The sequence below is a fragment of the Megalobrama amblycephala genome, linkage group LG20 (genome assembly GCF_018812025.1).
Source record: "Megalobrama amblycephala isolate DHTTF-2021 linkage group LG20, ASM1881202v1, whole genome shotgun sequence".
NCBI lineage: Eukaryota > Metazoa > Chordata > Actinopteri > Cypriniformes > Xenocyprididae > Megalobrama > Megalobrama amblycephala.
Window position 1 is genome coordinate 23,501,914 of NC_063063.1, and position 27,961 is coordinate 23,529,874.

Consider the following 27,961-nt stretch of genomic DNA (forward strand, 5'->3'; position numbering starts at 1 on the left):
TCCCCCTCCTCGGGTTTTCTTTCTTGAAAGAATGTCAGATGCCTGACTCCAAATAGCAGCTCAGCATTTTTAGTGCATCACAAGGCAAACAAAAAAGAAAGGCAGATATATTTGTAGGCTGAAGCACAGAATAGACAAACAAAAAAGGAATGAGAAAACATCTGGCTTCTCTGAAAGCTCCACAATTTTTCAGTGCACTGCACAAAAACAGTCTCTGTATGGCTAATTTCCTCGTTGGAAAAGACTGTAGATGGCTGTGTTTGCTACTAGCAAAGACCGAAGCAGTCACACCGATGCAGAACTTCTCAGCTGAATGCAAGGTGAGATAAAGGCCAATGCCTGAGTGTTAATGCGATAGCATGAGTCACGACTTGATCAGTTTAGGGGAGTAATTAGCAAAAAGTAACCCTAATTTAGCTGCATAATTAGTAGCATGACAGTAGTAAAGCTGTTTTAAAAATATATTTGTTCAGTAATAAAATACTTTTTTCCAAACAATAGCAGTGTTGCTATTAGTAAAAGTAATAGTAAACGTTGTCAGGTTTTGTAGCAGTTGTAGCTAAGCTAACAGGCTAAGTGATAAGCAGTATAGTTGTCACAAATGACATAAACTACGCAATATGTGCTCTACTGTAGTGTGCAAGGTCCCTTTAAGAATAATCATTTCACTCTGCGGCCATCTTTGAAACGCCTCTTGGGCATTCAAGTGCAGCTTCTATCTCTTTGAATGGGGAAACATCAAATTCTCCAAAACTGTTTGCCAAGCTTTCGATTAAATTTCATATTTGAAATAGCCAATGAAATCTGACAACTGTCTCATAAATTTTGTTTCTAAACGCTCAAATCATGACTAAGAACAGTGTTTTTCAGGTTGGATCAAGCTAATGCGGATGCGCAGTCCTAAATGCGCATCTCTTGTGCCTCATTTTGGAGGCGCTTGTCTGACTGTTTCTAGAGGAACCGGAGCTTCTTACGGCCGCTGCAATGACTATACTAATCGTGATTGGCTCTTATTTAGAAGGCGGGACTTATTCCGCCATATTGCACGTTGCACTTTCTCCCATTGTGTCTCCCAAGTGACGCATCTTAAAAACAACAAACAAACAAACAAAGTTCTATAGTCTTGTGTTATTCTATAGTCTTTGATAGTGTGTGAGTTTATAAGATTATCTGGATGTCATCCAGCATCGTAGTCTGAAGGCCATAAATTTACATTAAGCGTCCAACATTCCACACTTCGTTTTTGTCTTGGTTAATTAACTGCATCATCCAGATTTTATTTTTTAATTTTCCACTGTGAACACACTACTCACGCTATGCAAAATGGTATAGAATGGTGCATAAGTACGTAAATTAGGACGCACCTATTAGGTTAGCATAGCTAGCATGCAGGCTAATCGGCTAGTGGTTAATGTAGTCTATACTTTATGTAGTTGTGATTTTAGCAAATTACATGTTTAATTTGACCATGTATAACTTGTATGATTAATGACTATTTAAATGTGTTAACTGCATATTTACATAGTTAAGATATGCATAAAGCAATGTTGTTATTATAATATTGTATAGCTTCCGTGTAGTTAGCTTCTTTTCTTTAGTAGCCTAGCTTGTAGCGTAGCTATTTTTCAAATGGTTAGCTTGACTGAACTTTCTTGTATCTTAAAGGTGCTCTAAGCGATCCTGGGTGGAGTAACTTCCTGTTGACGTTCGAAGTGTTGTCAAACAAAACAGAGGCTAGCTAGACCCTCCCTCCCTCCTCCTCCTCCCCCTTCCCTCCGTGCTTCCTGAAACAGTCATGAACACGCATTTAAAATCATTCTTGCTGGCTGGAGCATGTTTATTATGATTCGTGGTCCAGGCTGCACCAGTTTGTTTTTATTGCCGTTTTTGGAGCTTGTGGCGACTACAGAGACCGTGTTTTTTTACAGTGTGTTCAGGAGACAGTGTGTATGTGACAAAAAATGTTTTGGCCTAAAAACGTGTGACATTGCTTAGAGCATCTTTAAGATGCTACAGTTACAAATATGTTACCAAGGTGACGGAAAGCTTAGTTAAAGGGTTAGTTCTCCCAAAAATGAAAATTCTGTCGTTTATTACTTACCCTCATGCCGTTCCACACCCGTAAGACCTTCATTAATCTTCAGAACACAAATTAAGATATTTTAGTTGAAATCCGATGGCTCCGTGAGGCCTGCATAGGGAGCAATGACACTTCCTCTCTCTCAAGATCCATAAAGGTACTAAAAACATATTTAAATCGGTTCATGTGAGTACAGTGGTTCAATATTAATATTATAAAGCGACGAGAATATTTTTGGAGCGCCAAAAAAAACCTAAATAACGACTTGTAGTGATGGCCGATTTCAAAACACTGCTTCATGAAGCATCGGAGCACAAATGAATCAGTGTGTCGAATCATGATTCAGATCGCGTGTCAAACTGCCAACGGCTGAAATCACGTGACTTTGGTGCTCCGAACAGCAGATTCGATACACTGATTCATTTATGCTCCGATGCTTCCTGAAGCATTGTTTTGAAATCGGCCATCACTATATAAGTCATTATTTTGTTTTTTTTGCTGCTCCAAAAATATTCTCGTCACTTTATAATATTAATATTGAACCACTGTACTCACATGAACTGATTTAAATATGTTTTAAGTACATTAATGGATCTTGAGAGAGGAAGTGTCCATTGCTCCCTATGGAGGCCTCACGGAGCTATCGGATTTCAACTCAAATATCTTAATTTGTGTTCCGAAAATTAACGAAGGTCTTACGGGTGTGGAACGGCATGAGGGTTAGTAATAAATAACAGAATTTTCATTTTTGGGTGAACTAACCCTATAAATCCTTCTGTATAGTTTTCATTCTTGGTTTGAACAGGCCTTAAAAAGTACATACTAGAGAGTATGTACTTCTTAAAGGCCCGTTCACACCAAGAATGGTAACTATAGCATTCACACCAATGGATGATAACATTCGGTTTATTAACAGCTGGGGAAAAAAAATTTCTGAAAATAAATCCAGTGTTATGGCTGTGGTGTAGACTTCCCTATTGTGAATTAAGAATGTTTTTTAACACTTATATAGATATAGTTATCATTAGGGCCCTTTCACACCAACAACGATAACTATACGCTAACTATATTAGCTTCCAATCCACACCAACACACGATAACATCCTGTTTCTGATAAGCAGAAGCTGCAGATGTGTCATCTGCCACTTTAACATTGGGTGGATTCTGGGTGGATTCATCTTTCGTCAGTAATTCCAACGATATCATTCTTCTGTGTCATCATAATTATAGCTGTGATGTGGAGTTCATAGAATTGGAATGAATATTAAAACTTTATAGTCATCTTTATAGTTATCATTCTTGGTGTGAAGAACGGCCCTTTAGTGTTTGTAGCAGTGATTAGTCAAAGGCTACAAAGGCTTTTTTCCTGGGTGTGGCACTCTGAAATATCTCGCAAACAGTTTTATTGGTACTAGCGACAGCACTGCGCTCTTTTAGTAAGAGTTCTCAAAAGGTTTTCATGGTTTTATATTCAGTAGCTGCTTTTGAGGCTTATTGTAACCAGACCTTCTATTAGAAGGTCTCAGAGGAAGCTGAATGTCTATTAGATTAATGGAAAGTTTTGCTCTTAGGCAATAATACCCTATTTTCTCTCTAAACCGGTTTTCACAGTCCAAAATACTTTACCAGTCCACTGCCACTGTGATTTTTGTGTGTGTTGGCTCTCGGTGTTCTTGTAAGCTCCCTTAGCTGTGCTTACGAGAAAGAAACAATCCTGAAACTATTTTACAGGAGGAAACTTTACCCACAAAGCCCAGAATATCTTTGTGCATTGGGCTATTTTAACTATGTCTCAGAGTGCAGGCACAGGTTGTTTTCCTGAAAGTCCAGCTGAGCTCAGGTTTACTTGTGGACCCTGGCCTCCAGCTTGTGCCTTTTTTGCTGATGCCTGCCTTAAGACAGTCCTCTTCATCGTGTGCCCTTTTTCAGCCCTCAACGGCGCTGAAGGAGGAGTGTGTGTCATATCTTGTTGAAATGCCTTTGGTCATATTTCAGAGGAATCTGTCTCTGCTGGCACCATGAAATTATTCGCCTATAGCCCCTGCGGTGAGCTGCTTGCAGTGTGTGTGTGTGTGTGTGTGTGTGTGCGTGTGCAAGGGCAATAGCAAAAGAGATTTTTATGACCTCAGGGCGTTTCTCCATATGAATGAATCTATGTATATGTCAATGAGGCAATTTTTGTCTCGAGAAAGAAAAAAAATGCTAGTTAGAGGCCGGTCGCTTCCTTTTGAACAATCAAACGTGTCATGCCACCACGTCTGCCATCTCCCACTTATGCTGGGAATGTGTTGATCGCAGTCTGGAAGAATGACGGGGGAGATGGTCGTCATGACAAGAGAGGCTGAGAAAGCCGCTCTGATGTCTCATGGACGTGACAGCGGATCTGATGAAAGTGAGTTTGCCAGATGTCTTAACTGGCGATTTGCTAGCTCCAGGACAGATGTCTAAGCCATTGAAGCTAATGATTTAAGACATGATTTAATAGAAGTGGTAATGACATTAATCAAAGAGATGCTTTTGGTTTGTCATAAATGTGCAGTGATGATACTGCAATGTTAAAACGCTGAACATTACTGCAGGGAGGGTGCAAACAGCTGCAAGGAATGGAAGATGAAACTCAGTGCACCATTTTGACTGTTTTATGAACCCAGCATTCATAAGCCATTTTATTTCCATAATGTAACTTATTTCCACACTAAATGTGTGTGTAATATATATATATACACACACACACACACACACACACACACACACACACACACACACACACACACACACACACACACACTACCATTCAAAAGTGAATTCAAAAGAAATTAAAACTTTTATTCAGCCAATATGCATTAAATTGACCAAATTGACAGTAAAGATAGTCCATAATGTAACTTATTTTTACAATAAATAATATAAATAAATATATATATATATATATATATATATATATATATATATATATATATATATATATATATATATAGATATGTGTGTGTGTAACATTATGGAAATTATAAATGTCTTTACTGTCACTTTTGGTCAATTTAATGCATATTTGCTGAATTAAAGTTTTAATTTCTTAAAAAAAAAAAACCTTAGTGACACATTTGAATTGTAGTGTGTGTATATATATATATATATATATATATATACATATACACAAAATGTATTGTTTCCAAAATAACTTTTATAATGTTAATGTACTATATATAATAGTACATTTTTAATAGTTTTAGTAATTTTAGTACTTCAACTTCTTTTATTTCTTCGATTTTAATTTGTTCGAGTTGTTTTAAGATTAAGTTTGTCATCCAGTTTTTATATTTTGTTTTATTTCAGCTTTATTTCAGTTAATGAAAATTATTTGTAATAGTTTTAAGTTTTAGATAACAACTAAATATTATGAAAACTTTTATTTTTCATATTTAATTTCTCAGTTTTTTTTACAAGCCAAATATGCACTTTTTTTTTTAATCAAAATAGTACGGTGGCCCAGTAGTGCACAACACAACGAAATTAAAAAAGCAAACATAAGTTCACAACACAACAAAATAAAGTCACAACACAACGGAAACAAGCCACAACACAACGGAATAAAGCCACAACACAAAGAAATCAAGCCACAACACAACGGAACAAAGCTATTTTGCATGTAGGTGGTATTGAATTAATATTTCATGTCGATATACGGTGGTTACATACTGTTTAAACTAATCGTGGTATTGATATTACTGCCGACAGGAAAACTAACTTTACCAAGCTCTGAGAGCCCCCTAGTGGTCGGGAGCATTTCCGTTGTGTTGTGGCTCGATTTCGTTGTGTTGTGAACTTATGTTTGCTTTTTTAATTTCGTTGTGTTGTGCACCACCGTAATACAGTGCTGTCACTAAATAATTTCAATGAATCTCACAATTTTTGACCAGCCATGTCAATGTTAAACACACTACGTTAAACATACAGCATTGCATTATTTTTTTTATCTTTGACCTCCCTAAAAATACATTTTTTTTCCTGTCAATCTTTTTGCCTGTAAAAAGACAGCTACAGCATTACAGTACATCAAATAAGTGTGGACTTGTTGGCGGACCACAGGGCTGAGAGCCGCATCTGGGACAGGGCCAAGGAAAGTCGTTTCAGAGGTGGAGTGAGTTATTAAATTTTGATGAAAGATTATGAAAATAACATGGAAAGATGAATCATGCAAAATACCCTGAATGTATATTAAAAATGCAAATAGTGTCCATTATGATTTCACACTGACTTTAAGACTCAGTACTAGCTTTTTAAAGCTTTAGTTGAAAATAGAAGAATGCCAGTTGTTTTTGCCTCATTTTACTTTTGGGAAGAAGGGATTTGGCAATGCTCTGCCTGTCATTAATACTTAATAGATCTCTGCTTTTTGTCTGTGACCCTGGCTGGATTAATGTCCTGGCTACTGCTTACGGAGGCTGTTTTCCCTCTCAGATGCTAATAAATGTGACTGTTATTTGATTTGAACAGACAGGGATTAGTTATTTCCAGCACATGGAGAGGTTGTGCTATTTTACAGATTTCCAAAAGAGTTCAGACGTTTTTATACTTTGAGCTACACGCATTTAAGCCTATTAGTGACTGTATTGCAATTTTCCATATAATTTCTCACTTATGTCACTGTAGAAATTTATGGCACATAAATTTGGGGCTTTGTGACTGAGCTCTACTCATATCGTACCTGTATGCCAGTGCCGTTTCATCTATTTTCTCCTGTATTTCTGTCTACCGAAAGAATGAACAGCAGGATGGTGGTGATGAGCTCCACTCCCTTGTGTGTGTCAGTGGAGATGCTGGGAACCCTGTGACCTAGATCATCCCTCCACACAGGCCCACTGTAATTTAACACCAGCCCCTCTCCCCCCTCCTCTCCTCTGCCAACCCTCACTGGGCCCAATGATCTGACACAGACACCTGTGTGTCTCTCCTGGCGTTGCTTTTATTTCTTTCTCTCTCCTGCCTCTCCTCCCCCCGCATCTCTTTCATCATTCCTCTCCCTCTGTCTGTTTGACAGCCTCAGTGATGCTAAAGGGGGTGAACTAGCCAGAAAACTAAGAGAAAGAAAAAGTGAGCTCAAACACATTCACATGCTGTGCAGGTTAAAGACACATGGTCTGTATAGTGAACGCTACACATATGCAAGGCAAAATTGTTGGCATTGCGTGTGACCCAACAGGTTTTGTGAGAACGAGCTTTTACGCAGTGTCCTAACTAGGCACGATTCAACAAGTTTCCATCGATATGCAATTCGCCGTCTACACGGAATGTGAAAACTGTGAGCTGTGAAGTAGTTACAACTGATCAGGACATATTTTTATGTTTAACATACAATAGAGTGATGCAGGAGTGACGTATTTTTGTAGGCCAACCCAGAAGTTAGCATCACCCTGGTTCCTTTGACAAAACCCAATAGGATTTTTCCATTGGCTTTTGGATTATTGCAGAAAATAAGCTCTTTGACTAACAAAATCTTATGATTCTTACACATGATAATCTTCATAAATTAACACAACTTATGAATTTTAAAGTTTAAATGCAATCGGCAGAAATAAAAAGCTAAACATAGGCTATAGGGTAGCATGACTTCAATGTCACCATTACTAAGCTTCAGTTTTTATTCAAAAACATTAGCAAGAGCATGATTATAATCACAGTGAGTGAGAAGATGAGTTTAGCTGTTCGACTGATGACGTTTAATGTCACCGACAGCCTCTGTAGTGCCAATTTTTCAATTTAATTAAAAGCTTTAAAAAAATCAAATGAGATTATTATTGATGCATTTTACTGTATGGCGTGGTATAAAAAGGTAAAAAATATTTTGAGCTTCTGTTTGTCCTTAAATCTCAAAACATATCTATTTTCTCTGGCTTTTAAAGGTGCTACAGAAGATGTTTTGATTTATACATTTTTGCAATATTACTTGAAACTGTCTTTACTAACTGATAAAAGACTATTTATTAGGTGCACTGAAAGGAATAATATTAATATACATCATCTGTACAAGAGGTAGGGCCTTAAAAACATCAGCCAATCGTTTACGCGATCATCGCGTAAACGATTGGCCCTCTGGCCTGTCAATCACTGCCATGACGTTCCTTGTGAGAGACGTGCGCGGATTGGCCCTCTGGCTTGTCAATCACTGCCATGACGTTCCTTGTAAGAGACGAGCGCGGCTGCGCGCTCCAGTAACTTTCCACACTCCACAGGTGCCGCATGCAATGCGAGACAGGAGTAACAACTGCAGATTATGAGTTACCTGCGGTGAGTCCGACATAATGAATCCACTAACACGACACAGTGAATGCCGGTGGTAAACACTCGTGTTCCAATACTCGTGCACGAGTTTTGGGAGGCGTTCCCTCGAAATGAGCTGTGAAGGAGGGGGGCTGTTCTTACGCACGCGCTCATTTCAAAAACTCAATAACAGTCTTTGGTTTCTCAGTCGACGAAAAGCACCTTTAATGATAGCTGATTTGTGAAGTTTCTAGTCTTGTTTGTGTTTGCAATTTAACAATTATAAAAATGAACCAACCCAACCAGCTATGAGGTGAATCACAAAGTACTTGAAAATTTACGGAGCCCCACACATGCAGAAAAAAAAAAGAGTAGGCTAAATCGTGCGCACGCTTTACTAAGTCCTTCCCCTGATTTATAAATTGTGCGTGACTTACTAATTCGTTCCCTCGATTTGCTAAATCATGTGCACGATATGTCATATGCGGAGCTTTGTAGAAACTGCACAAAAAGACAATGCAAGACTGTGAACTTAAAAGGTTAGTTCAGACAAAAATGAAAAAATTCTGTTTTTATTTACTCACCCTCATGTCGTTTCCACACCCGTAAGACCTTCGTTCGACTTCGGAACACAAATTAAGATATTTTTGATGAAATCCAAGGTTGTTGTTTTTTATCCCCCATAGAAAGCAATGTAATTACCACATTCAAGGTCCAGAAAGGTATTAAAGACATCATTAAAATAGTCAACGTGACTGCAGTGGTTCAACCTTAATGTTATGAAGCGACGAGAATACTTTTTGTATGCAAAAACAAAACAAAAATAACAATTTCTTCTCTACCCTGTCAGACTCGTACGCAGTTGATGCAGCGAATTCAGTTCAGCGCTTCTGTGTTTACGTCCAAACGCCGGCTCAGTATTGGCCGGCTCCTGCATCTGCATCACAAGCATGTGTCGTGCTGCTCACGTGAACAGGCGTCGGCCAGTACTGATTCTGACTTAGAACCTGGAAGTGCTGCAATGAAAATAGTGTAGGAGAATGACATGGGAAAGACGAATTTGTTGAATAAAGTCGTTATTTTTGTTTTGTTTTTTACTTTTCTGGACCTTGAATGTGGTAATTTCATTAGTTTTTATTGAGAGTAAAAAAAAACCTATTAGATTTCATCAAAAATATCTTCATTTCTGTTCCAAAGATGAATGAAGGCCTTACAGGTGTGAAACGACATGACGGTGAGTAATTAATGACAGAATTTTCATTTTTGGGTGAACTAACAGTAACACTTTATGCTTTTAGAGAAGGAAAGAACTACACTTCCATGAAGCATTGCGAATGACATAATCAAAATATAAAACTTTTCTTTAAAGGGTTAGTTCACTCAAAAATAATTAATTACTCACCCTCATGTCGTTCTACACCCGTAAGACCTTCATTCATCTTCAGAATACAAATTAAGATATTTTTGATGAAATCCGATGGCTCAATGAGGTCTGCATTCACAGCAATGACATTTCCTCTCTCAAGATCAATACTAAAAACATATTTAAATCAGTTCATGTGAGTACAGTGGTTCTATCTTAATATTATAAAGCGACGAGAATATTTTTGTGCGCCAAAAAACCAAAATAACGACTTTTCAACAAAATAGTTATGGCCGATTTCAAAACTCTGCTTCGGAGCTTTGCGAATCGAATCAGTGACTCGTTATTTTGTTTTTTTGGTGCACAAAAAGTATTCTCGTCGCTTTATAATATTAAGGTAGAACTACTGTACTCGCATGAACTGTTTTAAATATGTTTTTAGTACCTTTATGGATCTTGAGAGAGGAAGTGTCATTGCTTTGAATGCAGGCCTCATTGAGCCATCGGATTTAATCAAAAATATCTTAATTTGTGTTCTGAAGATGAATTAAGGTCTTACGGGTGTAGAACGACATGAGGGTGAGTAATAAATGACAGAATTTTCATTTTTGGGTGAACTGACCCTTTAAAAGTTGATTATATCAATATATTTTAAGTTTATTGCAAAAATAAGCTGCAGAGAACATTTGATTGGACAAAAACCTGTGCAGTGCTACATAAATCATTAATATACATTCTCTGACTGAACATTTTAAATGCATATATTTGTTAAAAGTGAATTTTGTCGCTGTGTAGGAGTACATAGCATATAGATTTGTTATAGAAGTCACAAAAATTTTGATTTCATTGGTTCTTTTTTCTGTTAAGTCAAAACCAGTTCAGATCTCTGCATTCTATCACCTTCCGCTGCATCTAGATGTTTCTGAATGAGAGAAGGCGCTCTGTGTGAACAGCTCTAAAGGCCTCAGGGTGGTTCTATTCATGCAGCAGCTGCAAAACAGCTGCCCGATTCCCATCAAAATGCATAGTAAAAAAAAAGGAACAAAAAATTTACTGTGCTAACTCCTCCCCCTCACCTCACACACACACACACACACTTATGTATGGTGGCACACGGTCAGGAAAAACAGTTATCGACTCTCTTAGACTGCACGTCCAGAACAGCATACAGACTTAAAGAATATTCCATGTGTTTCCAGAATGATAACGCTGTCATTAGGTGCACATCTAAATCTGCTGAGATGATCCCGATGATCTGCGGTACTGTGTCCCGTGTGGCAAAGCTTGACTGCACTGTGCAGGAAGAGATCTGTGTGGGTGTTGGGCCTTTTGTGTCTGGCTGAGGTGCATAATTATGTCTCCTTCACTGCACCCCTCTGACAGCCAGTATTTTAATGGCACTCAATAACAGAGGTGCTACTGCCTGAACTGACGATTAAAACACTGTGAGTGTTTGAGTCTGTGACTGTGCTGATAAGGCCATGCAACAAATCTCTGTCCACAAATCCATATATATATATATATATATATGGAACAGATATAGATAGTAATGCACTGAAATGTATAGTAATTTTTTACATTTAGTTGTGTTCAAGTATGGAGGCAATCTGAAACTACAAAGGAATGAATCCAAGTCTTTCACTGACTATAGATTATATCTCACGGAGTGTGATTAAATCTAGCATGGCCAGAATAGCAATAAATGAAGCCAAATGAGAAGACTATATCCCATCAAGGAGATAAAAATCAATGTTGCCCTTTTATTTGTGCAACTTTAAAGGCACAATCAGGTCCCTCTGAGTTGCTATGGTTACATAGACTGCAGGATGTTATTGCAAGAAAGCTGGTCTGAGCCTCTTGATCTTAGATAAGGTGTGATCGACCGTTAATCCAACCCTGGACTATTGCATTTCTGTCATATGAACACAGATGATGAGGAGAACCAAAATGTTACCATTATTTGAGGAAATTAGAACAGGCGTGTGATCTCGTGTGGTTTAATATTGTATTCTAAAACTAGACAAAACTATTCATTTGAAAAACAGTGATTTAAAAAAAAAAACAGAACTAAAATTAAAGTATTGAAACAAATATTAAACAAAACTGAACCAAAAATAATCAAATAAAATAAAGATAAATATCATAGATAAATATAAATAAATCTTTTTTGAATCATCCCACCTATAGATGGCAGTGCTTCCTCCTGGGAAGTTTGTATTTACGAGTTGGGAAGTCGTTTTCAAGTCTTTCCACTGCACACGACGACAAACGACAGCCGTTGGACCGGAAGTCATTCATTTCCAATGGAGAGTAGTACGGGGGCTGCGTGGAGTTCCGATCATATGCGAATGCGGAAATTTCGGATCCGATATGAGCTTCGGATGCGTTGAAATATTTGAACTTCTGCGGCTAGACCGTATGCGACCGGCCGACCGGATATGATGTATTCTAATCAAAACTATGAGCGCGAAGTTAGAATTACCAATATTTTAACACTTTAATGTTATTCTGTAAACACTATTTCTTTCAAATGGTGGTTATTAATAATTATTATGTCAAAAAAGAAGATATTTTATGATTATTAAATCAATTTTTTACGTATTAGCTCTATAAAATCTACTATATGTTTTTTATTTTAGATGTATTGAGGGTCATTTGCTTTGTATGGATATATTCATACATGCATTAACGTTACAATCATTAAAATCGTTCAGTTTACCATGGTGGTTGCTGGGTTGGAATAAGCCGAGGGTAACGGTTGCAAAGATGTCGGTGTACCTTCTCTTAAGTAACTATACAAAAATACAGCAAGGTTTTTAAACTCTACTTCAAGAAAATGAAGAATGAAGAACAAAGAATGTGCATCAGGTGTGTTTTACTTTTTATGTTTTTAATGAATTTAGGAAGCTTTATCATTACATTTTACGTATATTGTTATATTACAATGCTATCATATTTTGTGTAGGCAATTTTGTTTTAAATAAAAAAGCCTGACAATGTCACTGCTAAATACCTATAGCATAGCGCTGCCTTCACATGCTATCGGAATTATTGTAAGTACGAGTTTCCTAGTTAAAAATTGGACATGAACGCAAGTCGTATTTACCACTGCGAAGCTCTGGGATCATTTTAAAGGATTAGTTCACTTTCAAATGAAAATTACCCCAAGCTTTACTCACCCTCAAGCCATCCTAGCTGTATATGACTTTCTTCTTTCTGATGAACACAATCGAAGAAATAATAAATATCCTGACGCATCCGAGATTTATAATGGCAGTGAACGGGATCAACGAGTATGAGCTGAAGAAAGTGCTTCCATCCACATCCATCCATCAAAAACATACTCCACATGGCTCTGGGGGGTTAATAAAGGCCTTCTGAAGCGAATCGATACATTTGTGTAAAAAAAATCCATATTTAACAAGTTATGAAGTAAAATATCTAGCTTCCGCCAGACCGCCTTCCTTATTCAAGTTACGAAGAAAGTGTAATCTGGCGGAAGGGAGAACGATTGCTACTGTGACTGGTATTCTTTATTAGTTTTTTTCACAACAGCTTCATGGCCTTGTAATAAAAGTTGCAAGAATACATGAATAATCATTTGAAGCGTATTGTACAGGGAAAATAGCCTGTATTTGACAGAAATTCCTGAATCGACAGCAAGCTAACTTTCTAGATAGTGCGGTGAATGTTTATATTGTTGTCAATGAATGGGACGCTAAATATAATTTTGGCTTTAATAAGATTTTCCCCAAAATAGGCAAGAATAAACCTGGTGTCCTCCATGATTCCTGTTCTCTCCAACAACAAAGCACTTGAATGCAAAGAGCTCGTAATCACGACTTCAGAAATGGGAAGTGGGAAATTTCTGATAACGTGTGAAGGCAGCGTAAGTATTGTGGTATTCCGCCATGTTTCTCACTGACTTGTAAACTTGAGCATCCCACTGGTATTTACGACTTTGTGGTGGTATGTGTGTTCAACTTACATAAATACGATCTTGCCCACGTGACTTGAATGTACCAAAAGACCCAATAGGATTTTTCCATTAGCTTTTGAATTATTGGAGAAAATAAGCTGTGTTTGTGATTCTTGTTCACTATGACAATCTTCACAAATGAACACAACTTTTATCATTTTGAAGCCTAAATACAATGGCCAGAAATGAAAAGCTAAATATAGGCTATAACTGAACTATACCAAGGTCACAATCACTACAAACTGCAAAACTAGAATAACCTTTCTGACTAAAAATTACATCTGATCTAAGGCCATGTTCAGACTGCCAGAAACATCCAATTTTTTTGCATATCCAAGTTTTATCCAGATGGGTTTTTAAAAGTCTGGACAGTAAAAACACATGAAATATGATTATTTTTCTTTTTCTTTTTTTTTCAAATCTGATTCCAACCACATATGGAAGAATCTGATTTATAAATTACTGCTGCGTCTCAGACTGGATGCAAATCGGATTTCAAGCTGTCTTTTGTGTCACTCTTAATGTGACACAACAATAACATCAAAACTGTGCTGTGTTCAAATGGTATGTCCAAAAATGTCTGCATTTTCCTGTGGTACTGTGGTACTGCTTACTCGGAGAGCGAGATGATGCACCTCCATTTTTCCTGCATCCGTTTTGCATTCGTATTAGTCCTTACCAAAGCAACCCATGCAGATAGGCTGGTTATGTCTGGACACACAAATCTTATTTGATCACTTGCAATTAACATTGCAGACGGTCTGCCTGAAAAGGTCTAATTTGTGAAAAAATCTGATTCGCCTGCAGTCTGAACATAGCCTAAAAGGCTTGCATTTCACGAACAACTGTGGCCTCTTCTGAAAGACGATGCTTAGAATGGCTGCAGATTTCATTTCAGTCTCTATCTGAAGTCAGATTTAATTAAAAGGAACCAAACAGACCAGCATAATGCTAATTATGCCCCTTTCCCTGACATTTCGCTTTACTCTCCATGATAATCCATTCTCCCAGAACTTTGGTACCCATCACGAAGATATCTGGCTGCCTCCATCAAAAACGCCCACACTTCAAGACTACCAATTTAAATCAGAGAGAAAGGGGCCTCTCACTTCAATAAGCAGAATTCAAAAAAGGCACTGTCTTTCTACTTTGGCTTGTCTAAGGGCCAGATGGAAGGAAAAGCCTGTGGATAAGAATGCTGGATGAGGGCTGGGTCCTTCACACTAGGATGCAGAAGGAGGTATGGAGGCCTGTCTAATTGCCTGTCTCAAAGAGCTGGCTGGCAGAGGATTTATTCAGGCTTAATAGAGCCTGCCCGTTTCACTGTGGGCGCACGTGTCAGCTTGCGAATGTCACTCAAAGATGCCGAGTGCAGGAACCGGAGGGAGTGGTTGGGTGTGTTCTCATTCAAGCACACAGGCTGTTAGCTATTCAGCTAGCACGGTCGCCACTCGCGGCCCTTTCAGTCTAAAAAAAATAAACTCAGATTTGAGCAAAGTAGAAGGAGGGGGAAAAGGGTAGTGGTACAAATTTTTCTGCTTGTCATTGGCTGCTTTTTACACAAACATTAGAGACTAAATGAGATTCTTCTCTTTAAGGGACAGAGCCTGTTTTGTTCATTAAAGATCAAACGCACTCAGACCAACTCATTTTGATTTAATTAACTGGAATTGATTCAATTAAGATTAAGGCTTGCTTTTGGGCCATTAAAAATGTAAATGCCAAAGAAAATGTACTGACGACTGGCAGCTTTGAAATCACGGTTTGTTCCAAGTTTTTAATTCATACATGTATTTGTTGTATGTGGCAGCAAACAACAATTAAAGGGATAGTTCACCCAAAAATGAAAATTCTGTCATCATTTACTCACCATCAAGTTGTTCTAAGCCTGAATACATTTCTTTGTTCTGCTGAACACAAAAGAAGATATTTGGAAGAATGTTTCTAACCAAGCAGATCTCGCCCCCCATTGACTACCATTTTTTCTACTATAGTAGTCAAAGGGGGGCGAGATCTGCTTGGTTACAAATATCTTCCTTTGTGAACTATCCCTTTAACATCACATTAAATAATAACAAGAAAAATAGAGTGTGTGTGTATATATAATATTTTACAATATAATTTATTCATGTGATGATAAAGCTGAATTTTCAGCAGTATTTCAGTTTTCAGTGCTACATGATCCTTCAGAAATCATTCTAATGTGCTGATTTGCTGCTTAATATTTTTTTTTTTTTTTTTTGAAAATCATGATTTTCATTCACATTTTTTTTTCAGGATTCTTTGATGGATAGTTCAAAAGAACAAGATTTATTTGAAATGTTGCAACATTTTGCAAAACACACACACACATACACACACACACACACACACACACATATATATATATATATATATATATATATATATATATATATATATATATATATACACACACAATCAAACCAAAAAAATTTTTTTACTAGTGGGACACTAGTTAATTTATGTAAGTGTGGATAGCAAAATAACATAAATTGTGACATTATACCCAAAAATTCTTCATATAGTGGACTACCAGTATAACTGATAAAAATTTGGGACCAAAAATTATTCAGACACTTTGACCTGACCATGCTTTGCTTAAGTGTTATCTGACATAATTAAGTTTTTTTTATGACACAGTTTAACTCTGAGATCTTGTCATATTTTATTAAACTATATTATACTTGTCATTTTTTAAACTATAGTGAATAAACTGTATTAATGAATGAAATGTTCAAGGTGTCTGAAAAAATTTTGGTTTGACTGTATATATATGAGAAAGAGAGAGAGCGCATATATACATATATTTTGTTACATATGTTCACCCTTGGAAAGCAAGTGAATAGAAGTGAATAGAAAATCAGGAACTGAACAAACAAAATAATGCTAAAATGGTAAGCATGGTCAATAGTGCCACCTATACCACATTTATGTATTCTGAAAGATCACACAAAAAAAAAACATTAAAAATGTGCCTTTAACTAGTAGTGCAACAGCATACAGTACCACACCATATGGTTTCAGAATAGCATTGGTTAATAAGCAATATCATGTGAGTGTAGGTGTATGTGATGTGTGTCTTGGCGAGTCGCTGCTGTGCCTCTGTCAACACCATATGTTGTGAGGGTGTGTGTCTGACAGATATCCTAATGTATTAGCATTGGTACAGTGACTCCATTTCAAATAAAGAATAATAATAAATAATAAAAAAAAACTTAATTGTATGATTACGAAAAGAATTCAGACAATAAAACTCAACACTTGCATATCTTCAATATTTTACTCAGTATGCTTCAGTAATTTCACACACAACATGACATTCAGAGACACTACAGAAATAATCATTGTGTGATAACAAACATCCTCTTGTACTCGTCAGTGTATAGATTACAGCTGTACAGGCCACTTACAGTATAGAGCACTAAGAAATCCTTAAATGCTGAATTTGTAAAATTCGACAGTATATATATATATATATGTATATATATATATGCAGAAAATAATTTGCTTTGTTGAACATTATTTACATTTAATTATCAAAAATGTATTCATATCCTGCCAATGGTCCCCTATTCTTTAGTACATTCTGATGTTTCTGAATTTGCGTACCGTGAATTCATTCGTATCTCTGTTAATTTTAGGAATCATATTTTGTGTGTTTCTCACAAACACTTAAAGATATGACCTTAGATGAACTAACAAGAGACAGCAGTTGAATTGAACGATGAAGGCTGTCACTTCTACAAAAGTCTCAGTAACAAATTCCTCTAAATAACTATAACATTTATTATAAAAACAAAAGTCATTCATCTCAAGAAATGAAGGCAGAATGAATTAAGTCAAATTATGGTTGACTATAATGTGAAATCACATGGATGTACATTCTTAATTTTGAGTTTAAAAGAAAGGATACTATTAACTTGAACTCAGTGTATGAATACAGGACCATAGCAGACTCATAAAAAGAGGCAAAAGTGAATTTAAATGGTTTTGAAAGTGCCTTCATTTTCTGTACCTACTGACAGTTTTTTCAAAGTCATGAACTTTTGCATTCCCTCTGCGCGTCCAGGGGCGAAAACCACAGTAGCTCTATTTCCTCTTAGCGTTCACACTCTTGCAGACCCAGTTCATGCCATCCTGCAACACAACATTTGAGTCATTTAGTCTAAATTGTTTTATGGTTAAATTTGACAAATGTCAATATGTGTTCTAAAGTGACCTGGACTCCTTCCCCGGTGAGGGCAGAACAGGACTGGATCTGCCACACTCGGTCTCTGATAGTGTGCAAATTCAAACCCTCGGCTATCTCGGACGCAGGGGCCGCTGTGAGCAAGTCCTGCTTATTTGCAAAGACCAGGACTGGGACACCGCTCAGCTTTTCTTCATCAAGTAATTCAGCCAACTCCTGCATGCAGATCAATCCACTTATTTAAAGACTGAGAGCAGAATTAGTTTGGAATAGCAAAGAAATCATACCGACAAAGCATCACCTGTCCCGTTTCCTCAAATCTTTTGCGATCTGCACTATCAATGACGTAAATCTGAAATCAAAAAGATCCAATTAACCAAGAATTAGGAATCAAAGTGGATTGTGGGACGACTGTTAATCAGACGGATGATCTCACCAGTACATCTGTGTTCTCAAAGTAGTTCCTCCAGTAGGGCCTGATCTTTCGCTGACCACCAATATCCCAAACGTTTAATTTGAATCCTTGCGATTGGACACTCTTGATATTGAATCCCTAGAGCAAAAAAAGAAAAAGTTATTACCTGATCTGGTATTAAAACACAGCTGATTCAGTCAATTACTTTTAATATGCTTTAAATCTAATTGTCTTTCTTTTGAGATGTGAAAGCAGTAGTTACAGTAACTGTATCACCTGTGTTGGCGTAATATGAGTGATGTCTTCAGATGCCAACTGTTTCAGTAAGGTGGTCTTGCCACCGTTGTCCAATCCTAGAAGCAATATCCGCACCTCCTGGTCGGGGGTACTTTTCAGTTTCCGTAAAATTGATAACAAACCCTAAAAATAAGTAAAAAACGCAAATTATACAATGCTCTGAGTTTATGCAATGCTTGCATCATGACGTCATACGCACGAGCATCAACAAACAAGTGGGTTTCAAAAGAAGCATTAATGTGTAATTAAAGAAAACACATTTTGATGTGCGTTTCCCCGAAAATAGGAATACAAAGAGACATAAAATGCGATGCTTAAGCGATTCTCGAACAGTCGTGACACCTAAACAGTCCTGCAAGCTAATCTCATCCACGAACCGCTGCTCATCTTTAATACCCACTTGATTACAGAAATTCCACAAATCTCTTCGGACAACAAGGCTAACATGGCTGAATTTCATCATTTCTTATGTGATGTGACGGTGAGGATAATGTTGAATCTCAAACAAAAACGTCTATAGATAAGAAATCGTTTATTGTAAGCGCTTTAACTCACCATCTTGTGATTCTGCCTCCCTGAGACGCCACTGAGGGTTACTAAGGGGAAGAGAGGATGACGTAGTACGCAAAACCTACGTGCTTTCCCAAGAAGTGACGTAGTTCAGGAAAAAAATTAGCTATGCTGATTTAAACTTGCAAAAGATCATTTTAATGTCTATTATTATCGTTATAAATTATACATTTTAATAAATAAATATATTTTATAAATATATTATGACTACTAACCCTACCAGTGACCAAATCCACAGCATGGATTATGTACATACAGATTAATGTGATGTAATAATGATGTATAGAAATATATACGACTGGTTTTATGAATCAATCAATCGGTTGAACCTGCTCTAAACGATTTGTTCACGAATCAGACTAAATTATCCGATTCCGAGTGGCCCTCAAATCAACTATACACTTCGAAAAAGCAAGCATTACCTACTACTATTTCTATAGTCTTTTATTCCTACATAAATATAATGTTTATAAAAAAATATATGGGAAAAGGTAAGCGTAATATCTATTCAGATTTCAGCTAACGACTCACTGAACTGAGAATCGCCTCTTTCGGACATGTCCGATTTGATATGAGCATTTGGAGTGAACTCTGCTTCAAAATGCTTCAAAACGGAACTGAGATGCATGAAATTAAATTAATACAACGTAATAGCAAAAAACTGTATGCTTTTTAGAGCATACAATTTCATGACGTACAAAAATAACTGAATCAGTTGTCTTCGAAACAGCTGATTGAAATGAACCGTTCGAAGGAACCGATTCGCGGAAATGAGCCTGACTTCCTATCACTTGTGTAAGGGGAGGGAGATTCTTCTCTTCAGTGATTGGAAGGTAGAATGCCACGTGCTCGTCTTCTGTTGCAAGCCCACATCATCACAGTGTTTAACTCACTTCATTGGTTTTTACTACTGCTGCAGCGCCACGAGATATAAACAAGAGTAGCCAATCGCTTTATAAAGGTATTTTAATGTGGCATATTTGATATTTGTGTTTTTGTCTAGTTTTGTCTAGTTGACAGCGCAAATCCGGGTGCTTGTGTACGGTGTACACGACCTGATGCAAGCTGCTGGACAACTTACAATGTTTTTACTGCTTTCTAATGCATATTTTGCATGCTTCTAATATCATTTTAATACAGGACTGGTTTTATGAAAATGAAAACTTCTTAATGTTTGAGAATATGTTTTAAAAGCCACTTTAGAAATGACATGGCGAGGTCTGTTTTCCTTTAAACTTGTTGGTAACCTAGTTGGTATAGTTGTGCATAGTTTGGTGATATTTTATTTTAATCACAGTGTATATTTTAAACATTTAATTGGTAAAATACCCAGTGAATCAGGTTAAACCACTAAGGAGACACATTACCAGACTGAAAATTGTCTTGACAAGTTTGGACCCATCAGTGTTTGTCTGCTTGTATTGTGCATTGCCTTTTGTGCACTTGTGCTTTCAATGCAGTAAATAATGGTGTTACAAATGTCAAAACCGATCACCTGTTTTGCTCATGCATTGCTTTAATTTGGATATGTTTGTAATACATACATTACAGTATGCATATTTTACTTATTTAATGCAAAGTACAGTTGATGTTTCAGTGTAATGATATTTATAGTATTCTCAATTACTTGGAAACTTCATTGATTTTGACTTATAAGGTGGTCAGACTCTCAAGAGTCCAGCTTTGATATCACTAGTCAAGATTATTGGTCAAGGCCCTGGTCTATTTTGCCTGATATCCATACCTCTGTTTACATAGCTGGCCTCACCGTGAGAGCTATGATTTTTGGCTTTTTCATAGCATTTGGAGATAAACCAGTTAGAAACTAAAGAATATAACAAACTTTAGGACGATTAACCTGATTTTTATCCAAAATGTCATGTTTGTTTTGTTCCCTAGATCTGAGTTTGATCTGTTCTCTGTGGACTGGAACTGAAAACCACTGATGTATTGAATATTAGTTGTTTTCTGTTCTGTTTTTTTGTTCTTCCTCCAGGCTCTTTGGAAGGGGAGAGAGAACCATGGATGCTCTGAAGGGCTTTGATATCGACGCCCCACGCTGGGATCAATCCACATTCATGGGCCGTCTCAAACACTTTTTCAACATCACTGACTGCCGCACTGCTCTGCTACCTGACTCCAGACTAGATGAAGCCAAAGTGTTAGTGGAGAGCTGCAGGTGAAGAAACAGACTGATTTGATGAGGTGATCTCTCTGCTTTTCTTTCTGTTTTTTACTTTCTGTCACTTCCTCTCTCCCTCAGAGCTGGCTCTATTCCTCCAGGCACAACTGAGGAGCAGCTACATTATGCCAAGAAGCTGTATGACTCTGCATTTCACCCCGACACGGGTGACAGGATGAACCTGATAGGGAGAATGTCATTTCAGGTGCCTGGGGGTATGGCCATCACAGGGTTCATGCTTCAGTTTTACAGGTCAGCACTATAAACTATAAAACAGTATTGTTTTTTAAAATTATTTCTTTATTATTATTTATAACAATATTATTTTATGCATGATTTACTATAACAACCAATTATTTTGTTATGGTCATGTAGGACAGTTCCTGCAGTAGTGTTCTGGCAGTGGGTTAACCAGTCTTTCAACGCTCTGGTCAACTACACCAATCGCAATGCTGCCTCCCCCATCACACCAAAGTAAGTTCCTTTGACTTCTTTCTTTCCATGAACTTTACTCTCTTATAAGAAGGATATATGGTAGGTATGCAGAGTGTATACCACTTAAAATGTGACTGTGCCATCATACCTAGTGATTCATTAACAGATGTCTGGGAAGGAGCTTCAAAAAAACAGATAAGCTTCAGTAACAAATATGGGTTTTGGTTGTGTTGTGTGCATCTTCTTTGCCCAGGCAGATTGGAGTAGCTTATGTGACGGCAACAAGCACAGCGCTGGCCACTGCAGTGGGGCTGAACCTCTACACAAAGGTATTACTCAGCCTTATATGAACACTTACTTAGGTTAGGGTCATCTCTTCACAGGTGTTGAGGCATCTGAACTCTTCATAAGAAGCTGGATCCAAACTGGAGCTGATGTACTTTCTAGTCACCTTGGGATGGGCATCCCGAGATAAAACAGAAAAGCAAATGGAGAATAATGAGCGTAGCTGCTCTTCATAACATTAACCAAAGATAATAATTTGCAATTGATCTGATATAACTGGAGTACAAGGTTATGAAATGCATTATGTAAATGCTTTGCAAAAGAGATGCATCTTTAATCAAGACTTAAACTGGGCGAGTGAGTCTGAGCCACGAACATTATCAGGAAGGCTGTTCCAGAGTTTAGGAGCCAAATATGAAAATGCTCTCCCTATGTTAGTGCACTTGGATGTCCTTAGATATCCTTTGTGATCTTAAAGAGCATTATGGATTGTAGGGTGATAGAAGATAGAAGACCATTTATGGCCTTATAGGTCAATAGCAATACTTTATAATTGATACAGAACTCAAATGGGTAGTTCACCCAAAAATGAAAATTCTGTCATTTATTACTCACCCTCATGTCGTTCCAAACCCGTAAGACCTTCGTTCATCTTCAGAACACAAATTAAGATATTTTTAGTAGAAATCCGATGGCTCTGTGAGGCCTCCATATGGAGCAATGACACTTCCTCTGTCAAGATCCATTAATGTACTAAAAACATATTTAAATCAGTTCATGTGAGTACAGTGGTTCAATATTAATATTATAAAGCAACGAGAATATTTTTGGTGTGCCAAAAAAAACAAAATAATGACTTATTTAGTAATGGCTGATTTTAAAACACTGCTTCATGAAGCATCGGCGCACAAATGAATCAGTGTATCGAATCAGCTGTTCGGAGCGCCAAAGTCACGTGATTTCAGCCGTTGGCAGTTTGACACGCGATCTGAATCATGATTCGATACACTGATTCATTTGTGCTCCAAAGCTTCATGAAGCAGTGTTTTGAAATCGGCCATCACTAAATAAGTCGTTATTTAGTTTTTTTTTTTGGCGCTCCAAAAATATTCTCGTCGCTTTATAATATTAATATTGAGCCACTGTACTCACATGAACTGATTTAAATATGTTTTTAGTACCTTTATGGATCTTGAGAGAGGAAGTGTCATTGCTCCCTATGGAGGCCTCACGGAGCCATCGGATTTCAACTAAATTATCTTAATTTGTGTTCTGAAGACTAACGAAGGTCTTACGGGTGTGGAACGTCATGAGGGTGAGTAATAAATGACATAATTTTCATTTTTGGGTGAACTAACCCTTTAATAGGTAACCAGTGTAGAGATGATAAAATTGGTAATATATAACAGTCTTATCTGCAGTGGTTAAACATCATCCATTTCTTATTTAGCATCTTTAACCTTTATTTCCTCAGAAAGCTCCTCCGCTGGTGGCCCGCTGGGTGCCGTTCGCTGCCGTTGCCGCTGCTAACTGTGTGAACATTCCAATGATGAGACAACAGTGAGATCCTCTTTTTCTACTTCTATCAGTTTTGGTGGGTCTTACTCAGTAGGTTCACATGTCTAGATATTAGTATATTCAGGTTTATTCTTTCCTATATAGGGAGATTTTGAGTGGCATTGCTGTGACAGATGAAGATGGAAATAAACTGGGCCACTCAAGGGTGAGGAACTCTGCAGCTCTCGCCTGGTTGCCCACTGAAGCTAAGCAGGGTTGAACTTGAGCCTGATCAGTACCTGGATGAGAGACCTCCTGGGAAAACTAGGCTTCTGCTGGAAGAGGTGTTAGTGAGGCCAGCAGGGGGTGCTCACCCTGTGTTTTGTGTGGGTCCTAATGCCCCAGTATAGTGATGGGGAAACTATACTGTAAAAAAAGCACCTTCCTTTGGATGAGATGTTAAAGGGTTAGTTCACCCAAAATGAAAATAATGTCATTTATTACTCACCCTTATGTCGTTCTACACCCGTAAGACCTTCGTTCATCTTCGGAACACAAATGAAGATATTTTTGATGAAATCCGATGGCTCAGTGAGGCCTCCATAGGGAGCAATGTCACTGAACCTCTCAAGATCCATAAAGGTACTAAAAACATATTTAAAACAGTTCATGTGAGTACAGTGGTTCAATATTAATATTATAAAGCGACGAGAATATTTTTGTGCGCCCAAAAAACAAAACAAAATAACGACTTTTCAACAATATCTAGTGATGGCTGATTTCAAAACACTGCTTCTAAGCTTTATGAATCTTTTGTTTCGAATCAGTGATTCGGATCGCGCATCAAACTGCTGAAATCACATGACTTTGGCGCTCCGAACAACTGTTTTGAAACAAAAGATTCGTAAAGCTTCAAAACAGTGTTTTGAAATCGGCCATCACTAGATATTGTTGAAAAGTCATTATTTTGTTTTTTTGGTGCACAAAAAGTATTCTCATCGCTGTATAATATTAAGGTTGAACCACTGTACTCACATGAACTGATTTAAATATGTTTTGAGTACCTTTCTGGATCTTGAGAGGTTCGCTGAGGCCTCACTGAGCCATCGGATTTTATCAAAAATATCTTCATTTGTGTTCCGAAGATGAACGAAGGTCTTACGGGTGTGGAACGACATAAGGGTGAGTAATTAATGACAGAATTTTCATTTTTGGGTGAACTAACCCTTTAAACGGACTCTCTGTGGTCATAAAAAATCCCAGCATGTTCTTTGAAAAGGAGTGGGGGTGTAACCCAGGCATCCTGGCCAAAATTGCCTGTTGGCCTCTGTCCATCATCATGACCTCCTAATCATCCCCATATATACTGATTGGCTTCATCACTCTGTCTCATCTCCACCATAAAGCTGGAGTGTGGTGGGCGTTCTGGTATAATATGGTTGCCGTTGCATCATCCAGGTGGATGCTGCACATTGGTGGTGGTTGATGAGAAAAGTGCTATTATAAATGTAACAAATTATTATTATTATTAATATGAATTTACAGCATGAGATTAAAGTAGTTACATTTCTGTTCTTTACATTCCCCTTGTAGAATATGTAAGACGTTTATCATTTTTAGAAAATGATATATCATAAGACATTTTGTTCTTTATTTAGCACTGGCCTGAAGAAGCTGCATATACTCCAGAAGATTAAATTGAAAATGAATAACAGAAATTACACAAATGTCCGTCTAAACATCTACGTAGTTTTTACATCATGTCCTTAATACTTTATTATAACAACAGTTTATTATAATTTATATTTATTATCATTATTTTAATTTATAGCCATTGCATCATACATGCCTGAGTATGTAAACTTCTGAGCAGAACCATCTGTTTAAACAGATTTGAATGTGTTTAGTGATTATAATAATCAGTTTAATGATCAGATGTTTTTCTACATCAGTATAAGCATTTCTCTATTCTTAAGTTACTGAATAAACACTGTATACTGTCTGTGTTTGTCATAGAAAGCAGCTGTCAAGGGCATCACACAGGTGGTCATCTCTCGAGTTACCATGGCAGCGCCAGGCATGAGTAAGTGCAGAGAGTTTGGCCAGTGTTATCAGATCTCAGTGCTAAAATAAACCAGCCCTCACCCACCGCTCAATGCTGAATCCTGAGCCGTTTTCTTTGTTCTTTTCAGTCATACTCCCCATTATAATGCAGAGGCTGGAAAAATACAGATTCATGCAGGTGAGTCTCATGGTGTTTTGTGTCCAAGGAGCACGCAATGGAATGGAGAAGCAATAAAATAGCCAGTTTATGATCTGCATGTGTTTCTGTTATAAATTCACTCTCTCTCAGCCCTCAAAGCAGATTACTGTTGAGTTGCTCTCATATAACAGTCAGTTATCATCAATGCGTACAGGTCCGTGATTGTTACAAATGTTACTGTAGAGTTTAATTAACTATTTGAATAAACATTAGCCATTGATTTGTTGTGTATTAAGTAGCGTAATAATGTTTTCAAATAAAAATATTATAAAGTGTTACAAAGATAATCTTGTTATTTGTTATCATTCATTATTTTATATTGGCATTCTGGGGTCTGTAAAGGCTATAAAACCCCTAGCTGTAGATGAATGGGTTTATATAAAACATCTTTGCATTTGTGTTTTTAAATCTGTTGCAGAAAATCACATTTCTTCATGGGCCACTGCAAGTCATGATGGTTGGCGTGTTGTAAGCGATCACATTTCTTATTATGAAAATAGCAACGATTGATATGCCAAATATATGAGATCTTATTTCAGTAGAAGAAATGACAACATGCCTTTTTCTGTTTCACAGTCTCATCTTCATGGTGCCCGCAGCGTGTTCACTGTTTCCTCAAAGATGGTAAAGTTTGCATATAAAGCATCTTTTTTTTTTTTTTTTTTTTTAAGGGATAGTATTTCTTTAAAGCAGCTCTTCAAATATAAAATAGATATACATTTTCTGTCACTTTAAATAATTTTAACGCATCCTTACTGAATGAAAGTATTAACGTCTTACTGAACCCAAACCTTTGGAATTTGTTTAATGTATATACTCACCACTGTCCTATTAGCTTGATTATAAGTCAAATTGAATTACCAGAAGTGACTAGAGCAGATCATTTTGGAGCTTCACAGATTCACAATTTTTTGCAACTTTTTTTGTAGCTGCTTCATCCATTATCTTTCTCTAAGCAGCTTCATTCAGATGTTATCACAGTAACTGTGGTCTCTGAGCCATACCAGACTAATCAGTTATTTGCACATTGATTTGCAGTTCTATGGCTGTTACCAAGCTGGAACCTGAGCTCAGAGAGTCCATCATTTCTCAATACGGGGACCGTGTCAGTTACGTCTACTTCAACAAGGGCCTGTGAGTGCCAGCCAATCAGACTGTCCCAATCCAGACTGGATGTTTTAGCCATCGGCCAATTAGAAGCTTTTTTTGACACTTTTTTTTTTTTTGCTAAAGAAGTTGTTAAAAAGAAGCTTTATGATTTGAGGTTTTGTTTCATGACACAGAAGGAAAGTTTTTCTGCACCAAAGCATAATTTATGGACAGGTTTTTTTTTTTTTTACATTTGGCCCGGACTGCTGCAAAGATTCAGTTTGATTTGTATAGATGAGTTACAGAGAGTTTATGGACATTGGATAAATCTGATCCAGTTGCCCTATCATCTGTTCCTGTTGTATATGACCCGAATAATCGGGAACAGATTGTAATGGTTGAGAACTGTTTTCCTCTGATGCCAAACTCTATCATTTACATCTCTCAGGAAAAGTTTATTTTAAAAGTTCAGTGCTTTAACACCCTCTAAAGCCATCAGTGAAGTTATTTTATCAGGGTTTTATTAAACTGTCAGACGTTCAGGAATATACAGTCAAATTATAAACATTTATGTTTGAAATACCAGTTAAGAGCATAAAGTGGGGGGAAAGAGTATTAAACATCAGTTTTAAAGAACATTTTGCAGTGTGCCTTAAATTAGAAAGAAAATAAAAAATCCTGCCCTCACTGTGAACTATCTGAGTTATGTACTTGTTTTCATCATAAGATGATAAAATAAACAGACAGCTGTCGAAATAAATCCCCAGTCTGTGATAACTCAAGGGAGTTGAACCAAAGTGGACCTTGTTTATTTTAGCTATGGTTTTCTGCTCACTATTCATTCCTGCCACATGAGGGCAGTATGATCAAAGATTTGTAAAGGTAAATATGCACAACTTGTCAAATTTTCACCCTGGTGGGCAAAAACATACTATAAGGCCACCAGAATATGCTTCCACATTTCCACAACATCTGTTCCACAGCAACTGTTGTACCTTTGTTGTTGTAGTTGGTTTGTTTGTGTGTATGTATGTATGT

General features: G+C 37.2%; 2 protein-coding genes across 3 annotated transcripts; one reads left to right on the plus strand and one right to left on the minus strand.

Moving 5' to 3' along the window:
• The first annotated feature begins 4 nt into the window (after positions 1-4).
• sfxn2 (sideroflexin 2) lies at positions 5-27,705 on the plus strand. 2 transcript variants are annotated; one of them, XM_048169941.1, is made up of 12 exons: positions 5-320; positions 21,169-21,351; positions 21,436-21,606; positions 21,730-21,828; positions 22,043-22,118; positions 23,549-23,634; positions 23,737-23,797; positions 25,588-25,654; positions 25,764-25,813; positions 26,253-26,302; positions 26,411-26,458; positions 26,873-27,705. In XM_048169941.1, the coding sequence occupies exons 2-12, from the start codon at positions 21,194-21,196 to the stop codon at positions 26,970-26,972; spliced, it is 966 nt and encodes a 321-aa protein (XP_048025898.1). In that variant the 5' UTR covers positions 5-320; positions 21,169-21,193; the 3' UTR covers positions 26,973-27,705. The 2 variants fall into 2 exon arrangements, with proteins under 2 accessions (XP_048025898.1, XP_048025897.1); XM_048169940.1 differs by lacking the exon at positions 5-320 and adding an exon at positions 19,979-20,133.
• On the minus strand, positions 16,968-19,312 carry arl3b (ADP ribosylation factor like GTPase 3b). The gene is made up of 6 exons (XM_048169944.1): positions 19,158-19,312; positions 18,582-18,725; positions 18,327-18,443; positions 18,192-18,242; positions 17,921-18,106; positions 16,968-17,838 (listed from the first exon to the last, which is right to left on the minus strand). The coding sequence occupies exons 1-6, from the start codon at positions 19,158-19,160 to the stop codon at positions 17,791-17,793; spliced, it is 549 nt and encodes a 182-aa protein (XP_048025901.1). The 5' UTR covers positions 19,161-19,312; the 3' UTR covers positions 16,968-17,790.
• Positions 27,706-27,961: the final 256 nt, after the last annotated feature.

What these genes read in the sequence shown, in the direction of transcription:
- arl3b (XM_048169944.1), bottom strand. An exon ending in TTGAGAACACAGATGTACTG is followed by an intron (nt 18,243 to 18,326) that starts GTGAGATCATCC and finishes TTTTGATTTCAG; the next exon opens with ATTTACGTCATTGATAGTGC. An exon ending in TCACCGGGGAAGGAGTCCAG is followed by an intron (nt 17,839 to 17,920) that starts GTCACTTTAGAA and finishes GTTGTGTTGCAG; the next exon opens with GATGGCATGAACTGGGTCTG.
- sfxn2 (XM_048169941.1), top strand. Translation starts at nt 21,194, where the DNA reads ATGGATGCTCTGAAGGGCTTTGATATCGACGCCCCACGCTGGGATCAA. An exon ending in GCCTCCCCCATCACACCAAA is followed by an intron (nt 21,829 to 22,042) that starts GTAAGTTCCTTT and finishes TTCTTTGCCCAG; the next exon opens with GCAGATTGGAGTAGCTTATG. An exon ending in TCACTGTTTCCTCAAAGATG is followed by an intron (nt 26,459 to 26,872) that starts GTAAAGTTTGCA and finishes ATTGATTTGCAG; the next exon opens with TTCTATGGCTGTTACCAAGC.